Consider the following 22634-nt stretch of genomic DNA (forward strand, 5'->3'; position numbering starts at 1 on the left):
AGTCTAGCTCTGGTCCTGGCTTCCCAGGAAAGCTCTCACCCCCTCCCCCTGCAGCCAGAGTCAGGCCTAGGGCCCATTCCAGACCTCGGCCAAGGACAGAGTGGAGTTCCCTGGGCCCGCAGGTGTGGCACTTTCCCGTGTATGCGGGAGGTGGAGGCCAGAGAAGAAGCCAGGATGGGCAGGTGTGGCCCTTTCTAGTCACTCTCTGGGCCTCTGCCTGTCACTCCCAGGTCTCCACACCTGCGGCGCCCCCCGGGCCCCTCGCCCCGGCACACCAGCTGGAAGCAGAAGGTGGGGGCGGCAGAGGTGGCCCCCAGCTCTCAGGACCACTGGCAGGCACAGTCGGTGGGCTCCTGCACGGTGTAGGGCACCCAGGTGGCGTTGGTGGCACAGAAGAGCTGCACGGAGCGCCGCTGCAGACCCACCTCCCGGCAGCACTTGCAGAAGCGGGCGTAGGTGTTGATGTTATAGTTGTAGATGCTGGCGGACGGGCACCTCCCATCGCAGGACACCAGGTTCACCTGGGGGTGGGCAGGCGGGTGAGGCAGACTGCGTAGCCCAGCCCGCGAAGCCCCGTCCCGCCGCCACGCGGGCGCCACTCACGGGGGCGTTGCTCCTGCATTCATTCTTTCGGATGGTCATACGGACGGTCACCTTCTTGCAGGAACGCCCATCCTCTTTACCTGGGGGGGCGGGGGGGAGCAGCTGTGGCTGAGAAGTGCTAGCAGGGGGCGGCAGGACGCGCCAGACTGGGGCAGCTGGTGTCAGGCTCGGGGGGTCTTTGTGCTGGTGTTAGTGCCCATGAATTAGAGCCCCTCCCCAGCGAGGAGAAAGCCTTTCACTCAGTGCCCTGGAAAGACGGGGACGTGGTGAAGGCAGGGGAGACAGGGAATGAGGTCTGGATGGCTTCAGGGGTCTGGGCTAGGGAAGAGGAAGATTTGGAGACCAGGCAGGCGGCCTCCCCGCCCCCAGCCTCCGTGTCTCTAACACCCTGTTGTTGACCCTGGCCCCGTCCCCACCCCTCTCTCCGTCCCCACCCCTCTCTCTGCTTCAGCATTCCTCTCTGAGAGGGCTTCTAGGATAAAGAATCGGCAATTTCCTGAATGTATGGAAACCCCAGTCCCTAGCAGAAGCTTGCACACAGCAGGCTCACTGGGTTTCCGTATCCATCAGACAGGGCCAGGGGTTCGCCCATCTCACTCAGTGTTCACAGGAATGGAAAACGATGAGCAGGCAGCTTCCTCTGCCTGGAGCGCGCCTCCCACAGACAAGCCATCTCAGGGCCATTCAGGCCCTCACAGACTCAAATATCTCCTCCCCAGGCCTCTCCTGCACCCCGCCTGAAACTGCAACTCCCTCCCTCCACCCCATGCTCCCTCCCCGGCCCCTCCCTTGTCTTATTTCTATCCAGGGCACCATCACCAAGGCGTCAGAGATGCACCTGTAGTTACACTGGGGAAAGGGAAGCTTTGGGCCTCCTTTTGAACAGCCCCTCCCTCAACTTGTTGTGAGCTCTTTTCTCATTCTAAATAAATATTCAATTTCACACCCTGATAGGGGACGTGTAGGTCTGTATTCTTTTTCTTAATGAGGCCCGCCCAAATTGTATTCAGTTTCAATCCCCATAAAACCAGATGCATCCATCTTATTATATATTTTACTTAATACTCTGTCTCTCCCACTAAAACGTCAGCTCCAGGAAGCCTTATCTACGCTGTGCCTACAGTGCCTGAAACAGGGCCTGGCGTACTGATGCTCAATAAATATTGGCCTGATACACAGATTCCCTCTGTCACCCCAGAGTGCCTGCCGGAAATGGGGTGGAATCCTTTCTTCTGGTCTCCGGGCCTCACCACAGTGGGTTTCCCACCATACCCGCTGGAGGACTCCTGGCCAGAGCTAAGTTCACATTTTCCTCCCCCTCTGCTTCTAGGAGGCAAGAGGCCCAAGGGCTGCCCTGGCCATGGCCCTTGGGGTCCTGGACGGAGACGAGCTGAGTGACCAGTGGGAGCAAAGCGGTGGCAGCACTGAGCATTGATGGGCTCTGGGAGAGTGGGCACCGCTGAAGCATTCCTACGCAAGCCCAGGGGGTGAGGCTCGCTATCCAGCATGCACTGTTGGCCGAAAGGCCTTTGCCAGAGGCAGGGAGCAGGGGCCCCTCCCCCCACCACAAGCTGGGGCCACCTAGCAGAAGGGACATTGTTGGGAACAGCAACGCAGCTGCATGCCTACAGTCCTCTGGGCTTCCGAGAGGAGTACCTGGGTGGCAGTGGACACTAACCCGTGGAGGAGAGGCTGGGCTAATGGGGACCACAGGAAACAGGGTCCCCGGGGAACCTGGGGAGAGGGACATGGGTCGCAGGTCACATGGGAGCACATGAATATTCAGGAAACCTGAGTTTTGGGTCAGAGATCAGCCAATGAGGCACTGAGCCCAGCTTTCCTGCAGTATGTGAGGTGGACATAAAAGGGTCCCAAATTCTACATCCCTCCAAAGGCCAGTCTGAGGACCTTAGGGCGAGGGGAGGCCTGTAGGCAAAGGTCCTAAAGCTGACTGGAACGTGCATGCATATGTGGTTGGGGCTGCAGGTTCCAGGGACCAGGCGTGAGGACAGATGCACAGAACTCTCACTCAGACTGAGTCAGGGACCCTGTGGGGCCTGAATCCCACCCAGGAGGCACCTCCAAGACAGGGCTCCCGACCCCAGGGAGAATTCACTTGGGGGACTTCTGGGCTAGGGGTCTTGGCAGGGGCAGGAGGAGGGAGAGTACCTGGTGAGTTACTGACCTCCTGGACGTCCCCTGTCTCCATCAAGAAGCGGAGGCCTTTTGTTGGGATAGGAACATGAGCATGGTCTCTGCCCATCTGCGTATCTCTGCTGGTGCCATGAGCCCCATGGTCGGGGCGTTACCCTTCATCTAATAACCCCTGAAGAACCACCACTGGAGGTGCCAGGCCAGGAACCTGGCCCTCTGAGTCCTGACATGATACCCTGTCCCCCAACCAGAAGGGTGTCCCCCTTCACCCCTGGGCCTCCACCGTGCTCACTCACATGTCCTGCAGCATCCTTCTAAGGAAGGTACCACTGAGCCCCCAACCTAGAGGGAGAGGAGAGGAGGTGAGTGGGAGAGCCCATCCCAGCCAGGAGCCAAGATCCCAGCAAGAGGCAGCAAGAGTGCAAGAGTGACTCCTTTTCTCCCGTGATGCCCTGGGAGAGGAGCGCCAGGCCTTGCCATCCATCAAGCCCCGGCCAGAGGGAGAAGGGGCCCCTGGGCTGGCCATGGGAGAGCCACAAGAGTTAAGCCGGCTGGTTGGGACACTGGCACGAAGGCGGCCTGTGGCCCCAGTAAGACTGCAGGCTGGATAAGATGGTGTGGGCCCCCCATCCTTCCAGTGACAGCTTCCCTCATGCCCCACCCTGTTCTCTCATTGGTGCTTCCTGCACAGAGGGTCAGGGAGGGGAGGGGTGCTGGGGCTGACCCATTTGGGTCAGCCCTGGATAAGTCACCCCTTTCCTCTGGGCTTAGTTTTCCCACCTTGAAAATGGGGGCGATTATCCCTTACAGCCCTCCTCCTCTTTTACGAAATGGATAAAACAATGATGTGACAGTTCTTTGTGAATAAGTGTGTGTATATGCACGTGATTTTATGAGCATATACGTGTGTGTGTACACGTGAGATTTTGTGTTGTGAGTGTGTGAGTGTGACCGGGAATGTGTGTATTTGTTTTCTGGGTAAGATCGGAAATCTTTCAATGTCCAGTATTAATCTCAGGAACTTCAATAATGCAACAATAACCCAAGCCTCCGGATATCCTTGCCCGTGAGGTCTGCCCATAGTGACAGCTGTCCCCGCTGGTGCTGGTTTGCTTAGTGCCAGGGCCGTTAGACGGTCCCAGGCCTGAACTGGGCATCGGTGTGCTGTGTGTGCTGCGTGTGCCCCAGTGTGTGACGGACGTGGTGTGTGCTCTGGCAGGCCGAGGTGTTAATGGCCCCGCGCGGTGTGTGGTGTGTGTGAGGGCCTGACTGTCCGTGTTGGTGTGTATGTGAGGATGGACGTCTGCGTACATCTGTGCGCGGCCAAGTGATGTGTGAGGACGTGCCGCGTGAGGTGGCCGGAACAGGACCACATGGAGATACGTGGAGCTGGGGAGGCAGGGCGCGTACGGGCTCAGGGAACCCCTCCTCCCTCATCCCTGCACGCAGGACCCCCGCCCCCCGCCAGTAAGACGGCCGATATCCCTGGCTTCAGGCCCTGCCGTGGCAGGTGGGGCTGGCACTGACCTTGGCGCACTCGGTCTCGTTGAGCGGGGGGCAGCTGATGGGTGAGCGGACGAGCACGGCGCCCAGGGGCGTGTTGCTGCAGTGGTAGCGGCCACAGTCTGCGACCCAGGACGCCCCAGGCTAGAGAGCACAGAGGTGGGCGAGGGGGGCTCGTGGCCGGGTGGCCTGAGGGAACTGAGGGGGCACAGCTCCGAACACGGGCGCAGCCCAGGACCCCGCACTGCCCTGAGCCCTGGCCGCCCCCCGGCACGCCTCCGCGGGTGGGTGGCTAGGGGGCTGCCTACCAAGAACAGGGAGGTGGTGCCGTTGGGGAAAGTGAAGAGGCAGGACACGTTCCTGCAGGAGCCACAGCAGGCCGCCAGGTCCCGTGGGTGCTCGTACTCCTGGTTCTGCAGGACAGGGCAGGACGGGAGGGGCCTCAGCCATGTGCCCACCTCCACCCTCCCGCCTTTTCTACTGTCTGAGGTCTCTGAGCCCAAAGCCCAGAGAAGAACAGCCCCCCTCCCCCCGCCCAGAAAGGGAGCTCCCAGCCTCCCATCTCAGGCAGGAAGGTCAACCTTACTTCTTCCTTAAGCCTCCTCCACAGCAATTCCTAGACCCAACCCCCGCGGGCAAAGAGCATTTCCACCCCTTTCAGAGGTAGCATTGCTGGTGATTAAGGGTGCTCGTTCCGGTTGTACATAGACCTCAATTTGAGGCCCAGTGCCTGTGGGAATTTGGACAAATGACTGCACCTCCCTAAGCCTCAGCTTTCTCATTTGACAAATGGGAATAATTCCACCCCCTACCCTCATTAGCTTTTACTAGAAGCCAGTCACTCTCCTAGATACTGGGCATGCAGAAGTGCTCAACAAAGGGTAGCAACACACACACACACACACACACAGAGCAATAAAGAGTGTGCCAGTCATAAGTAGGTGCCTCAGCAGTATGTGTTCTCTCCGTGAGATACCTGCCCTGGCCAGACCCGCACTCTTGCTGTTCCCCTCCTGGCCTCTCCCAACCCAGCCCAAGCTTAGCACCTTTCACAGGGTTCTCTGAAGGGCCCCTCCCCCCAGGCCTACTCTTCAGAAGTGCCTAGAAAGCTTGAGGCTCCTCTGACTCCTGGATCACCCAGGGTCCCCCAGGCCAGCCCCCCTGACCCTGGCCACCGCCCTCCCGCCCCGCACCTACCGCCTCACAGCGGACGTCACACAGCACAGAGGTGGTGTTGATTTGGTAGAAGCTGGTAAGGGGGTCGAGCACGTGAGTGCAGCGCGAGGTGTGGCACACGCCGTCGGCTGAGAGCTCCACCACGGTCTGGCCTGGCAGCATCACCCCCAGCTCGCGGCTCAGGCACACGGGGGCCTTGGCTGCATGGGCGAGCCGGATGGCCACAGTCACCGAGAGAGCCTGGCAGCCACATCCGGCCCAGCCTGGCCGGCCCAGCCTGGCTCTACCCCATGGGCTTCCCTTCCCCACTCACCACACTCGTATTTGGCGCAGCCGCACACATTCTCCACGCTGTGCAAGAACTCCTCGTCCAGCTGGGACTTCTCCCACTGGGTGGGGCAGAGGCAGTGAGCACCCCGGGGTGCAGAGGCCAGCCCCACCCTTGGGAGCAGTCTGGCCCCCTCCCCGGGCCCTTGTCTTTGTCAGTCGCCTCCTTGCAGTGGGTGGGCAGGGGGCTGGCAGGCCTGGGGGCCCTGGGTTCCCGGGCAGCTCAGTCACTCCCCGGCCAAGGAGAAATGCCTGGCTTCCCCACTGAGGATCACTCCCCAGTGTCCTCTCCCGGGACCTAAGGGCTCTCCTTTCATCCCAAGCACTCACTGGCCACCTCAACGAGGGACCATTGCATGGCTGCCAGCCAAGAACCCTACATGGCTTATACCATTTACCCATCTCCTTCATCAGTTGAAGGGAGAAGAGGAAGGATGGGAGGGGGAGAAAATGAGGAAATGTGTGCTGGGGGAGACGGGGTGAGGAGAATATATATAATCCAGAAAATGGTGAAAAAACTTTAAAACATAACTTCGCATTTTTTATTTTCCCTTCCCTCAGGGGCCGTGCGGCCTGGTGGCAAAGGGCATGGCCTCTGGAGTCAGATTTCCTGGGTTCTAATCCTGACTGTGATTTACCAGCTTCATGACCTTAACCTTAGTTTCCTTGCTTGTATAACTGGGATCATCATGGAATCAACCTCGTTGGGCTGTCATGAGAATTAATTTGACAATAGACATAAAAGGCCTAGGAAGGCTCCTGACATATAGTTAGCTCTCAGTAAACATGAGCTGCTGTTTCATCACCATCATCATCATCTTCCCCCCCCCCCCCCCCCCCCCACCGCCATCATCATCATCATCGTGGTACCTGCTCACCACAATGCTGAAGCCTGAGCATGCCCACTTTGCAAATGCGGACACCGTGCTCAGAAAGCAGAGCTTAGGACAAGGCTCTCTGCACTACATTAAAGGACTAAGGTCTCCAGGGGATGGGGCAGAGTGGAAAGGAAAGGGGGAGGCAGATCGCAGAGAGTGGAGAGAAGCAGGGTTTCCATACCAGGTGGCACCGGGGCACCGGGATTGTGTCGCAGTCACACTCTGAAAAACAGGAGGGGGCCGGGACCCATCTCACCGGGAGACGTCCAGGTGGAAGTCTCCCTGGGCCCCCAGGCCGCTCCCTCCCGAGCGGCCCCTCCTCTGGCCCAGCCTCAGGCCCAGTCAGGGTGGGGGTTGGGGAGAAGAAGCCAAAATCTCAGCCTTCCTCCAGCCTTGGGGCAGGTGGGGGGCAGGGGTGGGTCCTAGTTCTAAGCTCCACTCTAGAGGCGGGTGAGGCTGAACAGGCAGACAGACCAATGGCAGGTTCCTTTTGTCATCTGGGCTTCATCCTGCCTGGTCCTCCGTCCTCCCGAGAGCCCTTTCTAGAGCAGGTGTGGGGCCTCTTCACATGGCAGGGGTGAAACGTCTGACCATCTATCTTTCCCAAATATATATCCCAGCAAGGAGCTGCGGGGGAGCTAGCAAACTAACAGACACACCCGCCCTAGCTTCACGGGAGGAGAGCACAAGGTCGGAGCGGCTGTGAAAACACTCTCCCTGGTCCCTCACTCCTGCAGCAAACAGTTTTAAGCACCTACTCTATGCAGGAGGTTTTTCCGTGCTCTGGGGACAAAGCAATGAATAAAACAGACTAAAATCTCTGCCCTCGTGAAATTGACATTGGAGGCCTGGAAAAAAGACAAGTGAAATAAATGCAAAATATTTTCTCAACTCTTTTTAAATAACATTTTTACATAAAGTTTACTGGTGTTCATTATTGATCATGGAGGCGCCCAAAGGGGTTTGAGGTAAATTTTAACAAAGACCATGTTTACTAACAGACAGCTGCAACAAAAACTTTTTTTTTTAGATGGAAAAATCTTTTGGGAACAGGGAACTTGATTTTGTTCCTTCTTTCATCCTGGAGAGAAAAAGGTGTAGGAAAGCTAAGCCCCCAGAGATCAGACGCCGGGGGAGGAAGGCAGTCTTGGTGATTCTGGAGGGCTAGAATGTGAGCAGGTTGACAGTGGGGGGGGGGCCCTTCCTCCCCTGCCCCCCTCTTTGGATCTCGGCCTTTGGGTAGGGCCATCCCCGTCCAGGGACTCACCGCAGGACTTGTAGGGACAGCAGCGGTCTGGGCTCCATACCTCCACCAGGGCAGTGCCCACACCACATTGCACTTGGGGACAGCGGAAGCTCTCGCACACTGTGAGCGAGGGGAGGCAGGGGACACATTAGCTGCAGATACCTTGGAGCAGAGACCCCCAGAAATGCAACACTGGCTCCTCCTTGGGTTCCCGCCCCGCCATGTCCTTAGACACCCTCCAGGGCTGGAGTCCAGGGAAGAAGCATGGGCTCCTGGGGTCTCCCCCTAGAACTACTTCTGGAAGCCTTGGTTCTACTCTGAGGAGGCATTAGCAATAGGACAGAGTCAAAGTCTTTAAGTCACTCAACGGGGCCTTCCTTCCCCTGGATTCCGTGTCACCCTGAGAGTAAGGGTCAGATGGGAGCCAGTGCCCGGCGCAAGCTCCCCTGCCGGGAACGGTTCCCTCTGGAGGAGAACACCACTCTGCGCACCCTGTGGAAACCATACCCTCAGGGCCCACCCTGAGTCTGCTCTGCTTCAGGGGTGCCAGACTCCAGGGCGCACCCTTCCCTTGTTCCTACTCTTCAGGCGGCCCCTCTTAGTTTGGGGTTCCTCAGTCATTCTCATTTATTGAGACAACAAGGCAAGGAGTGAGGGACCCCCACCCCGGGAAAAACTTTGGGGTGAGGAGGGGAGGTGTGAGGGGCAGCGCTGAAGGGGAGGTTTTGAAAAAGAGAAGACTTATCTGGTTCACTAAAAAAAAAAAATATATATATATATATATATAGGCATGGGTAAGGGTTATCAACTGATGTCTCAAAAAATTATGAGGTGGAGGGGGAGTAGGACCTTTGTCTAGTGTCAAAGTCATGGGTTCCCTTCTGGTTGAAGGAGGAAAACTGTAAATGCAAGATGGAGGCGTCCAACAGTCACCACCCTCATCCAGGGCCCAGGTTAGCCTCGGTCAGAGTCTCCACCAGTCAGTCTGTGTCTCACGATGTGACGTACGGTGAAGCTCGTGTCTGTCGAGCCCCACCCTTGTAACTTGAATCCACCGAGTCTTAGATCTGACTTCTGGTTTACAGGAAGCACAGAGGATGGGGGAGCCAGGTAAACTGTTCCAAGAGGAAGCAATGGATAAATCCAGAAGGTGGGACTTTTCTGCGGGACCCAGCCCAAACTATAATTTCGTGTCATGCAGAAAAAGGCACCTATGATAGGTTCAAAGCTAAGAGACAAAACAGGAGTGTGTGGTCCTGGAGTGGACAAACCAGGAAAACCCTGGGTGGGGTAGGATATAACTTGAAAATGTATTAACATGAACTGAAAACAGCGGGTTAAAAAAGAGCAGATACACCTTTGTGACAACGTGGACGGACCCAGAGGGCATTATGCTAAGTCAGACAGAGAAAGACTGACACCATATGATTTCACTTATATGTGGAGTCTGAAAAACAGAACAAATGAGCAAACAAAAAACAGACTCTCAAATACAGAGAACAAACTGGTGGTTGTCAGGGGTGGGGAGGGTGGGTGAAATAGGTAAAGGAGATTAAGATACAAACTTCCAGTTATAAAATAAACAAGTCACGGAGATGAAAAGTACAGCACAAGGAATATGGTCAACAATATTATAATGACACTGTGTGGTGACAGATGGTGATGAGCACTGAGAGATGTGTACATTTGTTGAATCACTATGTTGTACACTTGAAACTAATTAACATTATATATTAATTAGCTTTAATACAAACAATGAAACAAATAAAAAATCGAAAAAAGCATGTACAGTGTGAGCTTATTTTGGTTAGAAACACATACACATACAAAGGCATCGAGAATATGTGGAAGGATGTAGTCTAACGTGTTGACAGTGGAATAGCTGGGAAGCAGGAAGAAAGTATTTTCACTTGCTTGCATTTACTTGGATTCTGTACCTTCTATGAGGTGTATATAGTACTTCTATAATAAAAGCACAACGAGGATTGGGAGAAGTAGTAATATCAATAGCCTCCCTTTATTGAGCACCTACTGTATGCCAAGGGCCATCAGGCACTTCACGTATATTATCTCTATCTTCACGAGACCCCTCAAGGTATGTATTATTAGCACCATTGGACACGTGAGGAACCTTGGCTCAGAGAGTCAGTGACTTGCCCCAAGCCACACAGCTAGTAAATGGCAGAATTGGGATGCCAAACCATGACTGGCTGGCCGTGCCTGTCCTCATTCCACATTTCCAGGCTTCCTCCTGAGAACCACAGAGAGATATGTGAACAAGAGAGGGAGGCCGGAGAGGACAGAGGAGGAGACACACAGAAAGAGGAGAGGAAAGACAAGAGGAAGGATGCTGACCCTCCGCTCAGATCAGCTTTGTGAACACTTGGGGACGAGTGGCCTCGGAGACCCGGGGTGGAGCCAATTGGCGCAGTGTGGCCAGCTCATCTGGGCACGCTCCATGGAAGTCTACACTGTTCCAGAGTTGGTTTCTGACATTGAAGCCGTCGGGGTTGCCCCTGGGGTCACCTGGCAGATATTCTTCACCTACACTGCTCCGTGCACTGTTCGCTCATGTTTTTCCTATAATCGGAGTGCAGTTTTTATAAGTGGAGTCATCTTTAAATTCAACCAGTCTGTTAACTCTCATCCATCAGGTTTTCTTAAAGTCCCTGGCGCCGGCTCTACTACATTTCCTAGGCACTATTAAGGTACTCGGTACACAGTACACACTGTATCAAGGTACTATGTCCCGTAAAGATATCAGGAAGGGTCCGCTCTTATTTATGACCGCAACACAAAAGAGCTTCCAAGGCTTCGAGATGCAGGGTCTTCTGGGATGCAGGCTCCACGTGTGGATGCCAGGGTAAAACAGGGCAAGAGGGGCCCTGAAGCAGGGGCCTTGGGTCAGAGAACGAGGACTGTGAATCAGTGCTAGGAGGGTTGGGGTGGCCTCAACCTAGGCCTCCCCCTGGCCCTGGGGGGCTCCGAGGGAGGGGACAGGGGACCTCTTCCTAAAGCTTCAGAGCCATCCGTGTCCCAGGCTCGACCCTGCACCATCTGGCTCCCACGGCCTGGCCCAGCGTCCTCCTCCGTCACAGGTCTGGCTACTCTGTGCTCACTCCCTGGGAGCTCCCTGTGGCTCCCTGCTGAATTCCCATCGGTCCCGAGGGAGGACATTGTGAAGGGGCCCCCGTGGCACATAAATGTCCCTGGAGCCCCTTGTGGTGAGGTCCCTGTGTCCAGCTGGGACTCACCACACTGGTACAGAGGGCAGCAGAACTCTGTGGTGTTCCTGTCCACGGTGAGCGCCTCTCCTTCCTGACACTCGGGGATCGGATCTGGACAGTCGCCACAGGCTGAGCAGGGGGAGAGGGGCCACGGCCGTCACAGGCAGTCCCCCTCATGGGGTCTTGGTACAGAGCAGGTTGCTGGGTTGGTGGGGAGGGGTACCTAAAACCCAGCTGTGACAGGAGCTAGACTCAAGTAGTCTTTCATGGCCTCATGGGGCCTGTCCTGGAGCAAGAATCTAGATCCTCCTATCTACCTCAAGTCTTACACCGAACACACACCAGCTTCCTCCTGCTAGTAATGGATGGGGTGAAGCCCAGGTTGGTTTCCTCTTCCTCCTTCCCTTTGTTCTGAACAGGACTCTCACCCTTCTCCTGTGCCCAGTCCACCTGGAGGCCCCACCCTTTCCTCCCAGCTGCCCCGGCAAATGGGTGAGGAAGGGGATGGCTGGGATCCATCTGAGCATGCTGACATCTGCCGGCATGTCCACTCACCGCAGAAGTAGGAGGTACAGCACGAGTCCCCCAGGCGGCCTGCGATCAGGATCTGGTCCTGGCGGCAGCTGGGGACCAGCTCTGCCTCACACAGGGCTGGGTCACACTCTGCAGAAAAGACAGAACTTAAGTGCTGGGTGCTGGGAGCAGACCCTGTCTGGCCATGCCTCAGCCCCGACGCCGGCTCTGCCCCAATCCCCAGCCAGAACCCAGTCCCCAGAGCTCCCCTCCCCCAGCAGCAGGGCTCCCCCTCCCCCTGTGCTCCCCTCCTCAGGACCTCTCACCACAGCTGTAGCTGGGGCAGCAGGAGTCCTCCTGGAAGTGGGTGAGGAGTCGGTGGCCTGGGCGGCAGGTAGGGGCGAGGCCCTCACACAGAGTCTGGTTACACACTGGGCCAGGGGCCACAGGGCCTGTCACCTGGAGGCTGGGACTCCCCCCGCCCCCGGCCTCCAGCACTGCCCAGCACCTAGACAGCTTGTCCTCATTTCTCCCTCCATCCCCCCTGCCCCCAGGACCCACGTTCCTGGAAGGGGCCTCTGAGGGTCACATAGAAGGTCCAGGGCTCGACAGAAGAGCATTAGTAGTTAATACTCCTCGAGATGGGCCATGTACCAGCAGCTGTCCTAGATCAGTATCAGCTTCTAGATTCTCACAACAACCCAGAAAGTGTGGACTATGATCAACCTCGTGCTACTGCAGAATCAACTAAGGCACAGAGGACGTTAAATCATCAGCTGAGGTCACGAGGCTGCAAAGCGGTGGAGGAAGAGTCGTCCAGGCTGCCTGCCCTTAAGCCCTACCCCACACTGCTTCATGAGGGGGGCTCCTGTCCCCCAGGCGGGGCTCTCCACTCCTCACAACACACCCCCGGCAAGACCCTTTCATTTTCCCAGGCCTTGTCCTATCCATCAAGGTCAGCAGGTGGAGCTGCAGCCTTTTAACCATCTTGCGGTTGAGGTCGAGGGAAGTGAAGGGTGGGACTTACCACAAACTGTCCCCAGGCAGCAGGGATCCTCAGTGGGCAGGAGCAAGGCCACCTCCCCAAAACGTGGGCAGGTCTCAGGGCGGGGCTCCGGGCAGCCCAAGTCCACTGGCACGATGGTGTTGGGAGCCTGGCACCGGTGCTGGCAGCATCCGCTGAGGGAGCTGTTCCAGGTCTCCCCCAGGGCCCGAGGCACCCCCGTGCTGTCGGTGCAGGCTGCAGTGGGGGACATGGTGGGGCATGGGGCACTGAGGCGGGCGGGGGGACCCAGACCGTCCCAGGCTCGACCCTCCCTGGGACACTGACCATGCCCAAAGCAGACCTGGAGGGAGGCAGAGGGGCCTCGGCCATGGGCTGCAGGTGGGATTAGGGGACCCTAGTGTGAGGTCAGCTTTGGAGGGACCTACCACACTTCTCCTCGGGGATGCAGAGTGCCGAGTGGCGCCGGTGCAAGACGGTGCCCTCAGAGCAGACACAGCCCTCGCCCAGCACCTGGCACTGCTCTGGGTCTAGCGGGCCCAGCAGCCCATCCTGGCACGACTCAGGGGGCTCGCAGGCTGCCACACATGCCTGGTATATGGAGTCGCTGGAGCACAGGAAGGCTGCAGGGGCACAGTGGGCACCAGGCCTGGCTCAGACCCCAGGCAGAGTGAGGAGGGGCCTCAGAGCATCATCTGCGCCTCAGCAGAGAGTGCAAAGGGGTTTGGTGTCACAGCCTCCCTTATCCAGATCAGGAGGCAGCAAAGTACAACCCATGGCCAAATGCAGCCTCCTATGTTATTTTTGCAAATAAAGTTTTATTGAAACACAGCCCCGCCCAGTCACTTGCCTATTGTATCTGGCTGCTTTAGCACTCCAAGGGCAGAGCTGAGTAATTTTGACAGAGACCATAAAGCCTAAAAAGCCTCAATTATATACTATCTGGCCCGTTACAGGAAATATTTGCCAAATCCTTGCTCTAGACCAGTGTTTTCAAATTTTCTTGATGGTAAAAAGTGGATTTTTACACTGTGGTCCAATACACATGGGCATGCAGAACAGTGGTCCTCAAACCTCAAACAGGGTTCCTTACGGAGGAATCATTTGGGAGCCTGGAAATACCCTTGCCAGGATCCTACCTCAGAGCAACTGAACTGGCATCTCTTATCGTGGGGCCCAGCATTCATACTTTTCAAAGTTCCCTGGTGATTTTAAAGGATTGATTGAGAATTACTGGGATTGATTGAGAATTACTGAGATATGCATATATATATATATTTGTATATATATATACATATTACCTTTTTTTTAGAGCATTACTGATATATTGAAGCAAACTTTTTCACAAAACAATATTTACTCTTTCTAGATACAGTACACACTAGCATTTCCTATTCTGTTGCATATTTTTAATATGGTGTTGACCCCCAAAGTTGATTTCATACCCACATTGTGAAAAACACTACTCTAGATGACTTTGTCTTTTCATCTTTTATCTGTCATATTCTAGGCGTGGTCTTCCTGTGAGCTGCTTCTGGTCTCTCTGGATGTGTCCACGTTTATAAATCAGACTGCCCTAGGCCAGTCCACCCCTGTCTACCCCCCAAATGCAAACCTAACGGAGTGAGGAGGGGGTGGATCTCCCTCCCTCAGGCAAGGAGGGGAGAGACTGAACGAAGAGAAAGATGACCAAGAAATTAAGAGAAAGGTAATACTTCCTGGATGGTAACCATGTGGTGGGCCTGCGTGAGGCACTCCGCACACATTACCTCATGTCACCCTCAAAACAACCCTAGGGGGAGCTATTATTACTTTCCTCATTTTACAAATGAAGCAAGGAGATTCAGATAAATTAAATAATAAGCAGATAATATTCATTTGACTTATTAATCTAAATTATAATAAAAATAAATTTGTTACTTTATTCGTTTGCTTAGAGATGTATTTATAAAATATTTCTTGAATTATTAATATGAATGAATGAATGAATAATTAAGGGGGGCGGAAGCCTCAGAAGCAACGGAGGAGTCGCCCATCCCCCCCACTCCCACTCGGTCCCTGACTCACGGCAGTAGTCGGAGCGTCGCCACTCGATGCACACGTGGAATTTGTGGCACATAGCCACGTACACCGTCAGTGCCACGCAGGGCTGCTGCACGTACTTGGTGTCCCGGATCCACAGCTCACAGAACGACTCTGGGGGCACCTGGGCGCGTGCATCCGACAGCGCTGCTTACCCTGATTCCCCACATCCCAGGGCCTGGGCCACCTCCCCCCCAGCCCCCAGCCCTGCCCAGGGGCAACAACCAGCTTCTGAAGACTCCTGATCTGGTCCCAGGCTCAACACCTCTGGGGAGCTGCCCTCTGCAGGTGGATGCTGCCACTCCTGGCCTGGGAGGCCCCCCCACACCGGGCCCAGCTGGTACATACAAAGCGGTGGCAGGCGCTGAAGGTGCGGTTGGACACCATTCGAAGGCAGGGCGAGCAGTCAGCTGTGGCACAGCTGTCCGGGCGGAAGCGGGTCTGGCCCACAGAGGTCAGGGAGCTGGGCATCTGCCAACTGTCCAGAAAGGGAGCGGGGTCCTCAGCCTCACCCACCACAGAGCCATCCTCCAGGCTGAGGTCGTTGGCCGCATCCCCATCACAGATACCTGGAGAGGGGCAGATTATCCCAGTAGCTGTAATTATCACCACCACTCCCAGGTCCCCAGATGTCACTTTGCATATTTCTTACAACAATTCTTTCAGGCTGGTATTACTATTATCCCCCTTTTATAGATGAGAGAAATGAGGCACAGAGAAGCTAAGAAATCTGCTATGTAGGAAGATGTCATCGTTCTTAGGAGACACACACCAAGGTATTTAGAGATAGAGGGATATGACGTCTCAAACGTGCTTTCAAATCACTCAGAAAAATGCATATATATATATATGAATTGCATAACATAGAAAAGTGCATATATAAATATCACATATGTATATACGCATGCATACATACGCATGTATGTAGATATATGTGTGTATTTTATACACACACATAGAGGCAGGAAAAGCACATGGGGCAAAATGTGAACACTTGGTAAATCTGAGTAAAAAGTACATGGGAGTTTTTATACTATTTCTGACATTGTATGAAAATTAAAAGTTATTTCAAAAAAATCTGCCTTAGCAGAGATTACTAAGTGTAACACCTGTTTGTTCTTCTTCCCAGGCAGTTCGCTAGCCTGCTTTTCCCAGGCTCTCCTGGGGCTGGGGAGCCCATGCTGAGGCCCAGCCAACAGGACGAGAGTGAGGGTGAGGGCACCACGGCGGGGCCCGGTCCATAAACACTCCTTGACTCTTTTTCCTGCAGTGGAGTTGGAAGCTTGTGCTGAGAACAGCAGAGCCACGAGATGGAAGGAGTCCCGCTTGGGAATTTGTGTGTGCCAGAAATAAACTTCTGTCGGGTTGGAAGGCACTGAAATGGGGGTGGGGCTGAAGTTTCTCTGTCACAGCTTCTAACATGACCTTAACTTCCAGCTTCATCTCTCACGCTCTAGGCTCCAAACACACACTTCCCTGCCCTTGACCTTCTTACGCTGCTCCCTCTGCCTGAAACACTTTCTCAGAAGTCTTTCTTTCAAGAGCCCTTCAGATGGACCCGTCCATGATCTTCCCAGTTCTGTAGAACGGATTTTGGTTTGCTGGGCTGTCTTGCTCTGAGTGCAAAGATTCATTTTCCTTTAGACTCATTTTCTCACTTTCTCAGTAGTCCCCCTGGTTGCCCAGCAGGGTGCCTGGGACACTAAGTGTTAGTTTGGATAAAATAGAGATAAACTAGCTGACTTCTGCTCTCATACCTCCAGCCACCAGTTTCATGAATATAAAGCATGATTTACTACAAAACCTTCAGATTTTATCAGTGGTCCCCGTGGTTGCATTTTTGGTCTTGGCATTGAGTCACTGAAGGGTGTCACGGAGGTATCCTAGGGAGGAGATTACTGCTGAGCACAGCACTCCCTGCCAGGCATAAACAGTAGAAGCAAGAAATGGTGAGAAAAAGATGGTGGAGTGGTGGTGGTCCTGGGTGTGTGTGTGTGTGTGTGTGTGTGTGTGTGTGTGTGTGTAAAGAGAGATGCTTGTTTCAGTAAGTCTGTAAGAACAGAAGTTTCATAAAACAGTGACTTTGTCTGTTTTGCCTACTATCTGTCCTGTGACTGGTACATGGTAAGTAATGAGCAGGGAGCAGACTTACACGCGTTAGTTCATGTCTGGAGGGCAATTTGAATACAGCGGTGCGAGTGTCAATGGTCAAAATGGTGCAGATGTATGGATGCAGATTTATGTGTTTATGGAACACATAAGTGCTCCTATGTTTTCCATCATCATAATCATGACCATCTGTCATGGAGTTCCCTGTGGGGGAGCAGCAGTCCACACTCAGACTCCCCCTGCACCCCTTTCCTTATCAAAATACATGAGTCCCTTAGGGCATGCTCCTGCAGTCATGCTGTGGTCTGAAGAGCCTAGTTCTAAGTGTTGTGGCAGCTCAGCTGTGTGAGCTGAGGCAAGCCACTTAACCTCTCCGAGCCCCCTTTCTTTTTTAGTTCAGTGGTCATCTCTTAGGGTTGTTGTGTGGATGACCTGCAATAAGTGAGATCAGAGTGTGGAAGTGCTTTGTGAAGTGCCCAGGCCTATGCAGACAGGAAGGATTATCTGGTATTAGGAAGCTATCAGGGAAGCTGACAAACAATCCCAATTAAAGTGACAACTGGCCGAGGCCAGAACTCTGTGCCATCTCCCTGCTGGCGGCTTCAGCCCTAGAACACCAGACACTAGGTCTCTCTGCCCTGGCAGCTGTGCTGGTTCCACCTCTGGCCTGGCCTTCTGTCCTAGCTTCCCCTGGGTTCACACAGGGGAACCTGTGTTTGGGGGCAGAGGTGGACCCAAGAAGCATCCCTTCTCCCCCAGCTGGGTCCCACCTCACCGCATAGGCCACGGCCCTGGGCCTCACTGGCTTTGCTGGCCTCCAGGATCATGAGTCCTGAGCTGTGGAGCCACTGGATCTGGATGTGTGACGGAGTCTGGATCACATACATGTGGCCTGTGTCCTCAATCCTGAATCCGTGTCTGCTCACAGGGGGCCAGACAGGCTGTGAGTCCACAGTCACCTTGTGGGGGGAGAGTGTTCAATTGAGCACAGCTTGTCTGTTTGTTTGTCCATACATCCCTCCATCCATCCACCCATCCATCCATTCACTCATGCATTCATCCAACAAACAGTATCAAGCTATGTGACAGTCTCTGTTTCAGGCACATGTGGCCAAGACACTCTCCAAGTGACATCAAAGAATTCTGAAACCATTTTTATGAGCACAAAATGATGAAACAAAAAATACAATAATGGGAGGCAAGCTACATCCCTGTGCCCAAACAAACACACACTTTGAGGCCTTCTAATCCTCTCTTCTTTCCTGATTCTGCTCAGATCATTTCTTCTGGGAGATTTTTCCTAAGTCTCCAGCCTCTATCTTGGGCACCCCTTCTCTGGGGCCTCCTCATCTCTATGCTGGCCATTAAGATAGAATCTGTTTGTTTCCCTCATCGAGGCACCAGATGGACTCTGAGTTTCTTAAGGGCAGACACTCTGGCTGATCCACCTTTGAATCTCCAGCACCTGCCTTTGGGCCCGACATAAATTGGGGTCTCAATCAATGTTTGTTAAATATGCAACACACCCTAATTCTCTCAAACACTTTACATTCAAAGCTACAACCTCTACTACATATTGACAAGGTTAAATTTCTACGTACTATGGATTATTAGTTTTACTTTGTAGAAATGGGAGATGAAAAGATTAGAATCTTAAAATATTTATAAAGACTTCATACCTCCCTCCCCTACAAGAATCATTGTTTTATTAATCACTTTGCAAGTTATCTAGGACAGGAATTCTGTGTTGGAAAACTTTGACCTTGGGAAATCCCTGGTGCTCTCAGCCTGAGCCTTCTTAGCTGTGCAGAGAGGGGATGGGGCTCCATGAACCTGGAGTGGTCTCCTAGTTCTGGGAATGAACACTGAAGCCCAGGGATCCTCACTTGTGTTCACAGAAACCTGAGTTCAAGTAAAGACAAAGAACACATTTTCAAAACTAAGGACTTGGGCTTTAGCTTCTGATCAAGATGGAGTAATAAGGACTGGATATACCCTCCTGCCTTAAACAACCAAAAAACCTGACAAATTATATGAAATAATAGTTTTCAGACATTGAACAGTTGGCAGCACAGGAGAATGATGCCTGAGAAAGGGGAAACAAATGAGGTGAGCCTTATGATTGCCTAATTATTGCTTAGAGGAAGTCTCTAGCCTACGGTGGAGAAAGGAAGAAGGAACCCAGGCAGAGCCTGGTGGGCTCCCTGAGTTCATGAGACAAGAGTTGGGAGTTCATGGAGGCCAAGATAGCTGGAGTTTGCAGAACAAAATGCTGAAGGGAAGAGAGCTGGGGAGAGAAAGAGAAAAAGGGAGGGGGGAGAGAGAAAGTGAGAGAGAGCACGCATGCTCAGAAGTTCTGCAGACATTCCCTCTCTGACCCTGTCCTGACCCTGTGTATGAATACTGACCAGTGTATGCAGGTGGGAAAGCTACTTGAGATCAGGAAAACAATCACCTGAAAGGAGCAGACAGAAAAATTCCCAGGTCTCACACTGGGCTAGGAATAGCTAGAGACACCACTAGTTACATTGCAAATATACATAGGATCTAGGGTAGGGTATGAGAAAGCTACTTCTTCAGTAGTGAGTAATCACTACTTAGAATAAAAAATATAGAATAAAGGCTCAGATGGTTAAGCGTCTGCCTTCGGCTCAGGTCATGGTCCCAGGGTCCTGGGATCGAGTCCCGCATCGGGCTCCCTGCTCCTTGGGAGCCTGCTTCTCCCTCTGCCTCTCTCTCTCTCTGTCTCTCATGAATAAATAAATAAAATCTTTAAAAAAAAAAAAAGAATAAAATCACTCTTAGGATAAAACTATATGGGCTCCACTCAACAAAGCAAGCCTCAAATGGATTGAATTGTTTCTAGTAGTACAACTAGTACAAAACTCAAGAATATTTCTTAAAAAGAAAAGAATATCTAGCATCCAACAAGGCAAAACCCACAATGTCTGTAATCCAATAAAAAAAATTGTCAGTCTCACAAAGCAGCAGGAAAGTACAGCCCATAATGAAGCGGGAAAAATCAGTTAGAATTGACCCAGAAATGATAAACATGACCCAAAATGATAAATAGGGGCAAAAAAAAAATCATTAAAACTATATTCCATATTTTCAAAAAAGTAAAGGAAAACAAGATTTTTAGAGCGAGATATGGGAGATACAAAAAGACCCAAATCAAACTTCTAGAGATGAAAAATAAAATTAATGTCTAAGGTGAAAACTATACTGGATGGGATTAATAGATGATTAGACACCATAAATGAATATATTAATGAACTTAAATACAGAGCAATAGATACTATCTAAAATGTAACAAAGAAAAAAAAACTGAAAAAATGATGAACAGAACATAAGTGATCTGTGGGACAACTTTAATGGGCCTAATATATGTGTAATTGGAGTCTCTGAAAGAGAAATGAATTATCAGTCATGTCTTAACCAAATTGCTTAAAAGCAATGATAGAAGGAAAATTGTAAAAGCAGTAAAAAAAAAAAAAAGACACACTATGTAGGGAAAGAATCAGAGTGACAGAAAGATCAGAATGACAGATTTCTTATTGGAAATAAGCAAGGGGAAAGACAGTAGAAATTTATAGCAGCACTATTCACAATAGCCAACAGGTGGAAACAGCCCAAATGGCCAGTGATGAATGAATGGATAAACAACTGTGGTATGCACACAATGGAATATTATTCAGCCATAAAAATGAATGAAGTACTGGTAGATGCTACAACATGGATGAACCTCAGAAACATTATGCTAAGTGAAAGAAGCCAGACACAGAGAGTCACATATTGCAGACTCCATTTATATGAAGTATCCGGAATAAGCAAATCTATAGACAGAATTCATATTGGTGGTTGACAGGGGCTAGGGAGATTAATGATTAATTTTATGCTATATCAATTTTACCTCAATTCAAAAAGAAAAGACAGTGAAGCAAAATCTTTAAAATACTGAAAGAAAAATTAAAGTCAACATACAATTCTAAACTCAGTCAGAATATCTTTAAAAAATGAAGGTGAGATCAAAACTTTTTCAGGGGGCACCTGGGTGGCTCAGTCCATTAAGCATCCAACTCTCAGTTTTGGCTCAGGTCACAACCTCAGGGTTGTGGGATTGAGCCCCTGTATGAGGTTTGGCACTCAGCACAGAGTCTGTGTGAAATTCTCTCCCTCTTCCTCTCGCTCCCTCTGCTCTTCTCCCCGCTCTTGCTCTCTAAAATAAATAAATAAAATCTTTAAGAAAAAACATCTTTTTCAGACACCGGCATATCTGTACTATAAGAATGTTAATGGAAGTCCTTCAGGCAGAAGAAAAGTGATACCAGATGCAAATCCAGATCTACACAAAGGAATAAAGGATACCAGGAATGATAAATATGTGGATAATATAAGCTTTTCTTATTTTAAAAAATCGTGTTAGTAGATAAATGACTGCTTAAGGAAAAATCATAATGATGTACTGTGGAGTTTACAACAAATATAGAAGTAAAATGTATAGATAATAATCCAACAGAGGAGGTGAAACGGAATCATTAAAAATAACCCAAAAGAAGACAGAAAAAGAGGAAAGGGAGAGGTATGAAGAGCAGATGGAACAAATAGAAAACAAATGGCAACATTATGTAATATACAAATCTTATCATACTGATGACCGAATTAATATAAATGGTCTAATCATCTCCCAGTTAAGAGGCAGAGATTAGCAGATTGGCTAAGAGAAAAGGAAGACCCAACTATTCCCTCCCTACAAAATCCTACTTTAAATAAGAAGACACACATGTACATGTTAACACTAATAAAAAAAAAAAAAACTGGAGTCGCTATTATAGATAAATGAGACAAAGCAGAATTCAGAACAAAGACTTTTACCAGGATAAAAAGGCCATCTCATACTGATTAAGGAGTTAATTCAACAAGCGGGCATTACAATGCTAAATGTTATGCACCAAATAACAGAATTCCAAAATATGTGAATAAAAAACTGATTAAACTCCAAGGAAAAATGGACAAATCAATAATTATAATCAGAAATTTCAACAATTTCTCTCTCAGTGATTGATAGAACAAGCAGAAAATGAATAAGGATTTAGAAGGCTTGAACAACACTCTCAGTGAACTTGACCTGACATTTATAGAACATTTCACTCAACAAGAGAATACTCATTTATAATATAGAGTATATTTTGATACATTACATAAGTCTCATTAAATTTAAAGGGATCAAAATTAGATAAAATATGTTCTTTGAACACAATGAAATTAAATTAGAAATCAACAACAGAAAGATAGCTGGAAAATCACCAAATATTTGGAGACTAAAGAAAAACACTTGTAAATAATCCATGGGTCAAATAAAAATCAAAAGGAAAATTTTAAAGTATTTTAGACTTAACGAAAATGAAAACACAGTATATCAAAATTTTTAAGATGCCGCTAAATCAGTATGTAAAGGGAAATTTACAGCACTAGATGCTTATAATAGAAAAAGCAGAAGGTCTCAAATCAGTGACCTAAGTTATCACCTTAATAAACTAGAAAAAGAAGAGTAAATTATACCCAAAGGAATCAAAAGGAATAAAATAATAAAGACAAGAGAGAAAATCAATGAAATAGAAAACAGAAACAGTAACAATAGAGAAAACCAATAAAAACATTCTTTGAGGAAAACAATACATTTGACAATCCTCTAGCCAGACTGGTCAAGAAAAAGAAAAGACATGAAGTACTAATATCAGGAGTGAGATAGGGTACAGGGATACAGATCCTACAGACATTAAAAGGATAGCAAGAGTATATGATGAGCTTAA

The 22634-nt window shown here is 50.8% G+C and overlaps 1 protein-coding gene across 1 annotated transcript in view; it reads right to left on the bottom strand.

The window, feature by feature from the left end:
* Nucleotides 1–320: 320 nt before the first annotated feature.
* Nucleotides 321–22634, bottom strand: part of OTOG (otogelin) — an 85365-nt gene continuing 63051 nt past the window's right edge. Inside the window, exons 40-56 of the mRNA XM_021685793.1 lie at nucleotides 17597–17780; nucleotides 15061–15281; nucleotides 14698–14836; nucleotides 13059–13253; nucleotides 12655–12867; nucleotides 11954–12058; nucleotides 11670–11777; nucleotides 11142–11243; nucleotides 7909–8007; nucleotides 6823–6863; nucleotides 5750–5825; nucleotides 5458–5636; nucleotides 4569–4673; nucleotides 4285–4404; nucleotides 3054–3099; nucleotides 604–683; nucleotides 321–521 (exon numbers count right to left, since the gene is read on the bottom strand). Of these exons, the coding sequence (XP_021541468.1) occupies nucleotides 321–521; nucleotides 604–683; nucleotides 3054–3099; nucleotides 4285–4404; nucleotides 4569–4673; nucleotides 5458–5636; nucleotides 5750–5825; nucleotides 6823–6863; nucleotides 7909–8007; nucleotides 11142–11243; nucleotides 11670–11777; nucleotides 11954–12058; nucleotides 12655–12867; nucleotides 13059–13253; nucleotides 14698–14836; nucleotides 15061–15281; nucleotides 17597–17780 (2214 nt within the window). The remainder of the gene's footprint in view (nucleotides 522–603; nucleotides 684–3053; nucleotides 3100–4284; nucleotides 4405–4568; nucleotides 4674–5457; nucleotides 5637–5749; nucleotides 5826–6822; nucleotides 6864–7908; nucleotides 8008–11141; nucleotides 11244–11669; nucleotides 11778–11953; nucleotides 12059–12654; nucleotides 12868–13058; nucleotides 13254–14697; nucleotides 14837–15060; nucleotides 15282–17596; nucleotides 17781–22634) is intronic.

Source organism: Neomonachus schauinslandi, chromosome 11 (assembly GCF_002201575.2).
Source record: "Neomonachus schauinslandi chromosome 11, ASM220157v2, whole genome shotgun sequence".
Classification (NCBI taxonomy): Eukaryota; Metazoa; Chordata; class Mammalia; order Carnivora; family Phocidae; genus Neomonachus; species Neomonachus schauinslandi.